This window comes from Myotis nattereri (assembly GCF_964212035.1).
Source record: "Myotis nattereri genome assembly, chromosome: 14".
NCBI lineage: Eukaryota > Metazoa > Chordata > Mammalia > Chiroptera > Vespertilionidae > Myotis > Myotis nattereri.
This window is the reverse complement of record NC_138089.1, coordinates 39,176,434-39,188,597: the sequence shown is the minus strand read 5'-3', so window position 1 is coordinate 39,188,597 and position 12,164 is coordinate 39,176,434. Positions and strand designations below refer to the sequence as shown.

Below are 12,164 nucleotides of genomic sequence, written 5' to 3'. Positions count from 1 at the left end.
TTTTTTACAGAGAGGAAGGGAGAGGGATAGAGAGTTAGAAACATCGATGAGAGAGAAACGTTGATCAGCTGCCTCCTGCACACCTCCTACTGGGGATGTGCCCGCAACCAAGGTACATGTCCTTGACCGGAATCGAACCTGGGACCTTTCAGTCTGCAGGTCGACGCTCTATCCACTGAGCCGAACCAGTTAGGGTAGGCACATAGTTTTTTTAAATGAGAAAGTTGTTTTCCTGATGGCTAAACTTAAGCTCAGAGAGGTTACCTTTAACAGGTTTTAAGCAGCTGCTATAAATCAGTCACATAGATTATGTCATTTAATCTTCAGGAAACTTTAATGAAAGTTTCAAATGGTGCCCTGGGATTCAAACCCACATCTTTGAATCCCAAGGCCATAACCATTTCCAAAAGATACAAGAATACTTCCTGCGTCAGTTACTAATATATAATCATTATAACTTTTGGGAGAATATGAGTTATAAAATGAATTGATTATCTAAGTTTTATTTATTTGTTAGCTCTCCAAGAAGACTGTACATGAAAACATTATACTGTTCTTAGTATCCAAGCTTTTTGAATTCTAGAGAAAAAAGGACAATAGGTAACTGAATGTGAATATGACAAAATGAACAAATAAGAAAAGGAGAGTCTGAACAGATATAGAAAGGGTAGGATAAGTGAGTGCTTTACAAATGAAAGCAGATGTATGAAATTACAAGCTGTCAGATCAGCAACGGAAATGAAGATGATAAAGTGGTTCCTTACATAGATTATAATTATTCATTGTGCCCAGTCCTGTCTCCTTTCCCCACAATGTTCATGGGCAGAGGGAGGGATGGGAAGCTATAGCAAGAAATGCTGTTTCCAACAGAAGGGGGAGGGGATCTAAGAATCAATGGTATTTCTGATCACAAACATTTATTTTGTGATCTGTGTTGTTTCTGTTGAATCACAGTTTTCCTATGGAATCTTTTTCAACTAACTACTCTGATAAATAAAAGGGCTTTAGTTGCAGCCACAGGAAGTTGTAACTAAAGTTTCTTCACAGTGGTGTGGAGAGTGTCCGTGTGGCTCACAAAACGAGCATCCTTACTGGGCCCGACTGTGACAGTGTGGCTGATGGATGGCCAAGAAATGAAGTAGTTTACATAGACCTGCCTGAAAGATGTGTTTAATAACTGTGCCCATAATTAGGTTGATTTGAAAAAAAATTAAATGACAATCTAAGGCACGCAGTTAGGCTTATCTATGAAGATTTTGATATTTTTCCTCCCAGAAATACTGCTTAGATATTTTCCCTAAATTTCTTGTTACCTTTAGAAAAACAAATAATTGGAAGAAAATACATTTAAAAAATTTTTTTATATCTATCAAGTGAATCTAAAAATCAAGTGAATAAAAAATCTGATGAACAGAATAAACTGGTGAATATAATAGAATCAGGGGCATAGAAAGGGAGTGGACTGACAAGTCTCAGGGGGAAAGGGGTGTGGGGGTGTGGGAAGAGACTGGACACCTATGGATGAGGACAGTGGGGGGCGGGTAAGGGCAGAGGGTGGAGTGGGAACCGGGTGGAAGGGAGCTATGGGGGGAAGAAAGAGGAACAACTGTAATAATCTGAACAATAAAGATTTAAAAACAAACAAAAAAATAATAATTTTTTAATATGTATATATATATAAAAATGAATATATGTAACATGTAAGTTATGAAGCATAAAATCAGGATAAGTATTTTTTTATGAAAATTTTAAACTGGTTCTTTCTCATTCATGATATTTTTGTAATTTCTAAGCAGTAAAACAAGACATTTGAACACAGCCATGTAAATGGCAGTAAATATGCATGCTTCCAGAGATTATTTATATTGTAAACACACACACATATCTGTGTCTGAGGATTTTCCTTCCAGCACCCCCCGAGGCTACGTGCTAGTTAATCAGATTGCAGTTAACAGTTCAGCTTGTTGCCTCAGAGGCCATTGGGTGAAGGTCCCTTCTCCCCATTTCCGTTTGTCAAAGCGGTTATTCGTTTACTTTCTTTGACTTGTTGTTGTATTTTTACTCAATGCAAACATCTGAAGAAATGTTGCTTCTGAATTATTTTTTCCTTCTTATTTAGTGATCTCTAGTAACTACCAGACCTGTCTCGGCCTTCTGATGCATTACCCAGTGATTGGGGATGTACACTCACTGATCCTTAAGGCTCTGTTCCTTCGAGATCCAAAGGTAAGCTTCCCAAGTAGGATATACCCATTTTCCAGAAATATTGGAGTCTCTGTATGATGCCAAGAATTCCTCATGGGGAATTTGTCTAATGACAGAAGAATTGTCTGATGAAAGAATTTGCCCGAGTTATAGGCCAAAACTCATATACCTCATTGCCTAGCAACTGAGCAGCAAATTAAATGGAGCACACATCTCTTGTCACTTAAAAGGTTGTCCTGTCCTCCTGCCCTCCTCAGAATTCAAGAAAGTAGATGAGCTTGCTTCTCTTTATCACCACCTTCATTACCATTGGAACCCCTCAGAGGGCCAGCCTATCCAAATAAAGCCCCAGGGGCCATGTGAAGACCAGGACATCAGAGCTATGAAAAAGGACCAGTTCTATAGCAACTTATGAAATTATGAAATACTAAATTATTTCATATTATAAGTATGTATTTCTTATTTGGGGGGTGAAGAGTAGCCTAATAAAATAAAGACTTCAACAGACTATAATGCTGATTTCTCTAGTTGAACTTTAAAGCAAGTCACCAAAATTGTCTTTACACTTCGGAGAAAAAGTGTGCTCTTTTACAACTAATGTTATATTTCTTGAAAATAAGAACATTTAATGATCTAAAAAAATCTGTGAATTTTTGATGCATTTGAGCCAAACAAAAATATTGGACGAAATGTAAGAGAGAAAGCTTCAAACACGAATAGGAGAATGCCAGACATTGGGTGGTATTCCCAGCCTTTGGCTCTTTGGCAGAATCACCAACAGTCTTGTTGGCAGTTGTCGAGCTGTCTTTGAGTCAGTCTGTTTGTGGATCCATTGCCAAAGCTCTGTCTGATCAACTTGGGCCTCCATGTTCAACATGTTCAACATACATTTTGATTCAAAGGGATTTCTGCCCTTTCTTTGGTCGTAGACTTCAACATTTGAGTATATTCTCTATTTATTAATTGATTAAAATAATTCATTTCCTTGTGCCTATATCCATTTTCTGCAGAAATAGATAATTTTATCATTTCCCTTATACAAATTTCATTAAGTATCAGAAATATAATCCATTGCTTCTCTGATACATAAGATAGCAATTATTTTAGTAAAGTTTAAGAGTCTGACTATGAAAATCAAAAGTTCCATATTTTATATTATTACATATATGTGTTATATGTAATTTGTGTAAGTATATTTTTTTTGTATATTTTTTGTAAAAAATATCCATTAAAAAAATAATGAGGTTTCTGGTCAATAAGTTTTACTCTACAAACTTAAGGTAAATTCTGTCTGCTCAGCATTAGGAATTCTTAGAGTTATACAGAGTGGGGAAAAGTTCAAAAATAACTATTTGAATTATCTACTTGTGTAATTTGCTTGATTTAATTGAAGGTAGAAATGAATATGTTACCTAAATCTATTGATCTTGATCATTTTTCCCTAGCTAATTATGGTTGTTCTTACTATGAATTATTCACTCTTCTAATTGCAGAATTGTATACAATAAATCTGTCAATGTTATTAGTGTAATCTGTGATTTTAATAGAGTACTTTTATCTCAATAATGTAGTATATCTAATATACAAGTATAATAAAGCCATTCTATAAGGATTAACAAACATGCTTTCTAAGGTTTAAGAGAAAAAAATAATTTATAGCGTAAGTATCTAAAAAAAAGGTAACCCCTACTTTTACATTCAGGATCTTACCAAGTAAAAACATGATTAAGATAATGGTCCAAAATGTAGTATCTTAAACAGATATTCCTGAGACATAATAAATTGGGCAGGAATTGGTCTTCTCTTTTGTGGTTGAAATCAATTGTGTCTAATGATCCACCCAACCAGAGCATCCTTTGTCCATAAGAACTGACTTCTAACGATCTAACAGGATTTAGTCCAGTGCTATAAAGATACAATAAAAAGGAAGTTTATATATATTACAGAAATCCACAAGTGATTTCAGAGTTTAGAGTATAGTTAATGTCTTATAAAGTCATAAAGGAAGCCATTTATGCTGAGGGGGGAAATAGAGGGAAAGGTGATGCTCACACCCCACCCATATCCTATAAAAATCTAAACATCAGAGTGCCTTGAATGTTTTCTATTATTAGCAACAACACAACACTTGAATCATCCCTGATACAAGTTGATCAGAGTAAGTATATAAACACACAAATCTCTATGAAGTAAATTAGTATAAAGATGAGATTTGAGTCATGAAAGTACACTTTTTATATCCCAGCTTCACATTACTGTAGTGTTGAGTGCTGCTGACAGACTCAATCGTATAAAAAATAAACAAGGAACTCTGAGCTTAGGGGTTCATTGTCAGCCTCGGAAAAGCACTTGGTCATGCTGCTGCCCCTGAATCCCAGTGAAGTTGCTGAGTTGAGAACAGACTCTGCCAAGTAGAGCTTGAAACACTGAGCTTTAGTTGTTTTATATCAGCTGTGATGCCGGCTTTACAGTGAAACTATTTCTTATTTGAACAGACATTTGGAAATAATGGGCCTGTAAACTGTAATAATAGGGCCATGTTCTTTCAGTTTCCAAGCACTCTGATGGGCTCAATGTGGTCCCTCACAACAAGCTGTGAGGTAGGCAGAGCAGGTTATCTTCCCTCATTGCTTCTCAGTGCAGAGAAGTTAAGGTTAAATGGCTTTCCCACGGCCAAAAAACCTTGTAAGCTTCCAAGCTAGCTAGAGTGGCTCCATGACCTTGCATCTACTCACCTTCTCCTGAGATTCCTGTATCCATCTGCCTTCTCCAGAAAGCCATTCTCCGGCTCAAATAGGACATGAGTCCTCACAACACCTTGTATTGTAGCTATTTTCTTATTGACTTTTTTTCAATTATTTCTCCTTATGATGCTGTTCTGTTTTATTTTATTTTCTTTTTATTTAGCTCTGTGTTCTGCACTGCTTGGTGTTAAGAAAATAAGGGTAGAATTGAATTCTGACTCAAATGCTGAGCCTCTTCCAATACTGACTCTAATCTAGGTGTGTCCCATTCACCTAGCATTTTTCTGGAACCCATATCTACATTCTAAACAGAAGTTGTAGCCAGTTATATATTTGTCAGCTGCTATTTTATCAAGATGGCGAGCTAACCCTACAACTTGAACTTAAAGAGCATCTGGTTCCTTAATTTACTGTGTCAGAATTATTTGAAAACTTGTTACCACTTTTAAATATTATGGAACAAAGAAGACATAATCAAGAATGTAGTTAATCTACTTTATTTAGACTGTCACATTTTGGAACTGCAGAAAACCTAGAGAGTCTAATCCAGCCCCTCCTTCTGCAGATGAACACAGAGGATTAAGGTGAAGTTTAAAAACTTATTCAAGATCACACAGCTCAATGGCAGAGCCAGCAATTGAACCCAGGTCTTCTGCTCACCTTTCCAAACAAGAGCCATAGCTTCATTAGTTTTAAAAATAGTGGAATCCTAGTTACTGCTACTGCTCACCCAGTTCTTCATTTGTATTAGACATTTATTTGTATCTGTAATAAATGAAACTGCCAGGTATGTAAGTGGCCCAAGAACTGTATGAGAATTTTTAAAATGTATGCTATATATAAAGACTGGATGTCAGATACCTGTTTGTAGCATTCTGTACTCTGTTCACCATAAATTTGATTTCTATACTTAGCTCTATGCCATAATCCTAATTCTTATTTCCTTGTCTTTATCATATTAGAACCACTGAGCAGATTTCCAAAAACCATACACTGAATAAGTAGAGGGATAGAAGGAGGACAGTCTGAAAAATATGAAGTGATTAAAAAACATTGTTCTAACTAGTTGTTCAAATTCAAAAAAATTTTAAGATCCAATTAGAAACAAAAGTCATAGAAAATGTGAACATATTGTGTTCCTTAAATAACCAGATGTTCTTCCCTTCCTGAAGGCAGTAAGGGCTAGGAATAAAAGGTTTAAAACTATTGTTTTAAGTTAACTGTGAATTTTGCAAATCTGTTTTTACCCTTTAGCAAATAAAATTCTAATACGGAAACATAAGCAGAGTAATTTTCATTGTTTGGTGCTCTCTTATTTGTGTTATGTGCTGAAATGTTAACCTTATCACAAAGACTTATTACAAATGAAATACAGTACATGGATTAACATTTTAGATTTTGCAGTAAGAATTTGACAGATACTGTTTGTTTTGAAGACTAGAATGTTCCCCCAAGAAATTTCTGGTAAGGTTGCAAGCAATCCTTTTATCTGTGATTGTTATTGTTTATGGAAGAAAATGGCTAGAAATAAGACAATTTAATTTCAGTGATTCTTGTACACAGAACTACACTATGAAAATAGTTTGTATAATGTTCTTATGCTTGGCCAATTCTGATTTGGCTTTTGTTTGGAGTTACATTAAATATTGCCTTTTTAAAGGTAAAAAGTCTGAATAGTCAGATTTCAGATTATATGTAGGTAATAGGTTTTTACTCTTTTAATTCTAAAAAAAGACCAAACCCCTGACTATTAATGCAACTTTTTAAAAGTCACGTGGCTTTGGTAAAATGTCATACATCAAAATTGAAAAGTGGTGAATGGACTCAAGCCTATTACCAGGCAGTTGACAGTATTAGAAAAGCTCTGTGCCAATAATGCCATCGTACTTTTCTCTTCTCTGATCAGTAAGGAACTAAGAACCACACAGATGGACTCTTTAAGGAGGATGCACAGTGCTCTTTTATTTAGTTTTGTGATGTTCCCATTGGAGGTTCTATTCACATTTTTAAATATGTTTCTAATCTGACTTTCTGTTACAGAAAGAAGGTGTTACTTTTGTCTTCTTCATACTTTTTCCCCTAAAAAGCTGGAACATGATCTGAAAACTACCATTCTTTAAGAATCCTTTGTTTTGTGTTTTCCCTGTTAGTGACCAAAAAAAGGTGGTTTTTTGCTTGTATCTGAGGTACATGAGTATATGTCATTCTCATTTTCCTCAGGTTAACTATAGAAGAGACCAGAATCCATGGTTAATTCTGTTCTGATTAACAATAAACAAAATGAAATTTATAAACCAGGGGTCCTCAAACTATGGCCCACGGGCCACATGCAAATACAAATATTGTATTTGTTCCCGTTTTGTTTTTTTACTTCAAAATAAGATATGTGCAGTGTGCATAGGAATTTGTTCATAGTGGGGTTTTTTTTAAACTATAGTCCGGCCCTCAAACAGTCTGAGGGACAGTGAACTGGCCCCCTGTTTAAAAAGTTTGAGGATCCCTGCTATAAACCAATCCCCTGCTTTGTATCTGATGTTTTATAAGTAAAAGCAATCTAGATTCTTATGGAGAAATATTTATTTTAAATAGATTACTTAAGTTTATAGAGCTATTAATTCTATGTGTGTGTGTTTCGAAAGGCATGTAAGGCCCCAAATGTGAAAGTATTAAAGTATTACAGTCCAGTGCAGTGAAATGTATGTGATCTGTCCTTGAGATCAAAATGAAGTGGCTGCCCTGTTTCACGGTGACTGGCTCTTTTACCCCCAGAGAAATCATTTAACCTTTGCTGCCTTGACTCAGGTTCATTAATTGTTTTGTTTTGTTTTTTTAAGGGATAGGTGACTAGTAAGGCCTTAATTAGCCTGTAATCTCTAAAAGTAATTTGTAGCTCTACATTCTGTGAGAACCTAACTGATGACTTATTGTCCTTATTATATATGAGGTGGTAGCATGTTTGAAAAGAAGAGGTGCTACTTTGAGTATTTCCTGGTCCTCTTACTTTGATTGAAAGTTATAAATCACAGATTATGACAAAAAGTTTTTAAACTTAAACTGATGAAAGAGAAAAAAAGCTTAATTATTTTTAATATAAGTCATGTCCACAAATATTTTAATTGCTTCTTAAGTATATTAGTTCATTAAATTCAGCATTGCTAATTAACAACTTTAAATATATTGATTTCATAAGAATTAAAATCAATACATTCAAGCAGTAAACTTAATCATAATCAATTAACCATAATCAATTAACTTTTATTTAAATACTTTAGACAAGAAGTTATATATGTTCCAAAAAATACAAAAGCAAAACAAAACCACCAAATGTTTTATCGTAGAGAATTTTTAAGTATACTTCACTCCATCCAAGTACTGTTATGATTGGCATATTGGGAAATGTAAGCTAGGTTTCCATACTGAAAGGTGGTGGCTGGACCACTCAGTTGAACCAGAGCCCCCGCATGGGTGAGGCTGGCCTAGCTAAGCAGGAGGCCGCTTGGCTCTGTGAGGGGGCTTTTGCTCTAGTATTTCATGTGTGGAGCCCTCAAATGCTACTAGGGCCATTTTTAGGTGTCTTCATATGATTTGAAATAGTTCTTTATTTGTTTGGTTGTTCTTCCTGTTTTGAGAGGAACTTCATAGTTTCATTTCTCCACATTGTTTCTCTCTCCAAAATCCTATTTTTATTCATTCAGCCAAAATTTACTGAGCTCCTGCCATGTATCCACAGCGTCTAAAATTTCTCAGAAGTCTTGGTTAAAACCTGTAAAGGAGGATGAGCAGGATTTGTGGCGAGTGAGAGGAATATCCCCTTGGCTAATTCCCTCACCTCCTTTAAGTCTTCTCTTAGATCCTATCTTAGTGAGCATCCCCATCACCCTGCAGGCTGTCCTGCCCCCACTTCCCACTGCCCCGGCACTCCTGATCCCTTACCTTGCTCTACTTTTTTTCCCATAGCAACTACCACCTTCTAGCATAGTAAATAATTTATTTATGTATGTTATTTTTTATTTCATCTTCCCCTGACAATATATCAACTCTATGAAAGCAGTGCTTTTATTTTTTTTCAATTATAGTTGACGTTCAATATTATTTTATATTAGTTTCATGTGTACAGCACAATGGTTAGACATTTAATTTAAGAGGTTCCGGTGAAGAAGGCAATGCTTTTAGTATGTTTTATATTACCCAAGTTCCTACAATAATAAAAGAAAGAAGGGAGGGAGGGAGAGAGGGATGGAGGAAGGAGGAAGGGAAAAGTGACTAGTTACTCTAACTAAACCCTCATTTTCTCTGCCAGAGGAGAAATTAACCTGATCATTACAATTTAGTTCAACAAGTGCTTATTGCAGGTACTAGTGATAAAATGGATTAGGGAGCTGGTTCCCTCTCCATGGTGCTTGCAATGCAGTGCAGTAGGTCTGAACGGTGGTGTGCCAAAGAAGCCCCTGAAGGCGCTCATAACAAATGCAGACTCCCAGACAGTCCAGTGTAAATAGTTCTGCGATAGGATCCAGAAATCTGTAATTGTACCTGGTCTGAAATCAGTGGGCCATGGACATTACTTTCAGAAACAGACACTAGGTTGAGAAAAAAAGTACTGCACAAACTGAAAGGTAAATACCTGAAAACAGAAGCCTGGCTCTAAACTGGTGATTTCTGACATAGAATGTGTGGAATGTGTGCATACACAGTGGCTACACAAAGATAATGCAATGAAGTACTGGAAGAACATAATGAAACGAGAGAGAGAGAGAGAGAGAGAGAGAGAGAGAGAGAGAGAGAGAGAGAGAGAGAAGGGAGGGGAGGGGAGGGGAGGGGAGGGGAGGGGAGGGGAGGGGAGGGGAGGGGAGGGGAGGAGAGGAGAGAAAAACTGCTTTAGCTATTAATGTGCATGTTAACACTGGTGCCTTCACATGGCCCATGTGTCAGCCAGTCTAAGGCCTCCTAAAGGAAGAGGAGACTTCCCCCATACAAAAGCATTGATAGTAGCCCTTTGTGTCCACCACGTGGTGCCGCAATGACATGTCCCTATGCCCCGTTAAGTAGATTATGGCTTATATTAAATGATGGCATGTTTACCATACCAAAGAGATGCCAGGAGCTGTGAACATCTATTGTAGGTTCACTAGATATCTGCTGCTAATGTGCTGAAAAGAGTTGCCAAATATAATTTCTTTTTTAAAAAAATATAAACATTTCAAATTCGCTTACCTCTATTTTGATGACAAGTAGCTGCCGATAATACAGTACCATACAAATATTGCTGAAAAAAATAAGCACTTAATTTGTCCCTTTAAGCTAATGGCAACATTTTAATAATGAGAGAAAATAAGAGCTTTTTGAAAGAAATTCATGCTATGGGAAGAACATTTTTAAATTGAATAGTTGGAAATGTTTCATCCATTTGTGATGTTCTTGCCAAAGACAATTTAAGTGTTTCACTTATTTAAAACTCTCAAAGTACACTAAAAAATTATGGAAACAGAATTTTCTAACTTGGTTACTCATCTTCCAAATGAAATAAAATCAGGTTTGAGTCCATTTTTTATAATATAGAAATGTAACATCTTCCAATTAAATTTTAAGAAGAGCCATATGATGGTAAATTTTGTGTGTTCACTAACTGGGCTAAAGGATGCCCAGATAGCTGGTAAAACATTATTTCTGAGTGTGTCTGTGAGGTTGTTTCCACAAGAGGTTAGCATTTGAATCAGTAGACTAAGTAAAAGAAGATTGGTCCTCTCTAATGTGGGCAGGCATTCTCAACATATTTAGGAAACACAAAAAAACATAAATTATTATAAAAATTAATTTAAATATAGCTTGTTTCATTTAAATATTTTAGTGTGCATATATTTTCTATTGTACATAATATTTATTGCTTTTTATGTAACTGTATAAACAGATAAAGTGTGAAGGTTCTAGATATCATTAATCATTAAATAGTACAGTCTAGAAAAAGAAATCACACTTTAATAGCTCTATGAGAACTTAAAGAACAACAAAATGAGTAAGTTCATTCTTTCCTCTCTGTGCTGCCCTGTTTCTCTTCATAGCCCTCTCCCCAGAACACAAACATAATTAAAAACTACTCATTCAAATTGCTATTCCATGTCACTTCCTCTGGGAAATCCTCCCTGATGAAATAAAATGACCCTATATTATGCACTTTCATAGCACCTCCTTTTCTAAGCATTCAGCTCAGAACAGTCTTACATAGATGTGATTATTTACTTGTCTCAATCTTGAGAATAAGCTCCTTAAGGGTAGGGTAAAGACTATTGTGTCAACATTATACCATTGGTACCTAGCACAGTGCCTGACACATAGGAAATATTTGGATGGAAGGATTCATGGGAAAGAGGGAGGAAAGGAAGAAGGAAGACAAGCAGAAGGAAGTCTCTTTCCATATCGTCTTCACCCCAGTTCTGTGCTCTCTCTCCCTCTGCTTGGGTTGCTCTTTCTGCCTCTCTCCTCCTACTGTCATCTTCACAACCTTCCTTCCCATCCAACTTAAATAGCACTGATTGGTTTTAAAATGACATCCAGCTTCTCTCAGTTTCCTAGTAAAACTCCTATGAAGAGCCAGACAAACAGAAACAATAACGCAGCACAAAAACAGAACAAAATAAGTTCAGACAACATACTGCCTACAAGGAGTTCAACTCAATTAAGAAACGTTAATTACATTGCCTGTGTTTACTTTATAAAGCAGGGTGCCATCCACATCCACTTAACCAGCTGCTCCTTTGTGAGATAACCCATCAAGCAGGGGTGGTCAGATAGTCACGGTCAACCCTCCTGCTCTCTGCTCACTGATTTCCCTGTTGGAACAGGCTGCTTGTGTCACCACTCACTGTTCTTTTCATTTTCGTTACCTGAATTGTGATCACAATCGTATATGACTGGATACAGGAGTTAGGATTCTGTTTATTAAGAAAAACTCTGAGAGCACACGTATTGCCAGTTAGCCTTTTTGGAGCTTTTTTCTGAAACGGACATAATGGTAGCCTATTTGGCTTAGGCCCATCTCATATCGAGAAAGGGACTGCGTGGGCATTTCAGAAATGCCTTCTCTCTGAGCCTGCCATTTTCCATGCATATCTGCAGATCATATTATTTTCACTCTACTTCCCTGCAGCTACGTTTTTAGAGCCAGATGCTGGCAAGCTCTTCGGTTTATCTGGTTCACACACAATCACTGAATGCATA

General features: G+C 36.4%; 1 protein-coding gene across 1 annotated transcript in view; it reads left to right on the top strand.

Annotated features, from left to right (window-relative positions):
* Window positions 1-12,164, top strand: part of TBC1D5 (TBC1 domain family member 5) — a 445,542-nt gene that overhangs the window by 350,230 nt on the left and 83,148 nt on the right. Inside the window, exon 16 of the mRNA XM_081105933.1 lies at window positions 2,120-2,226. Within this exon, the coding sequence (XP_080962059.1) occupies window positions 2,120-2,226 (107 nt within the window). The remainder of the gene's footprint in view (window positions 1-2,119; window positions 2,227-12,164) is intronic.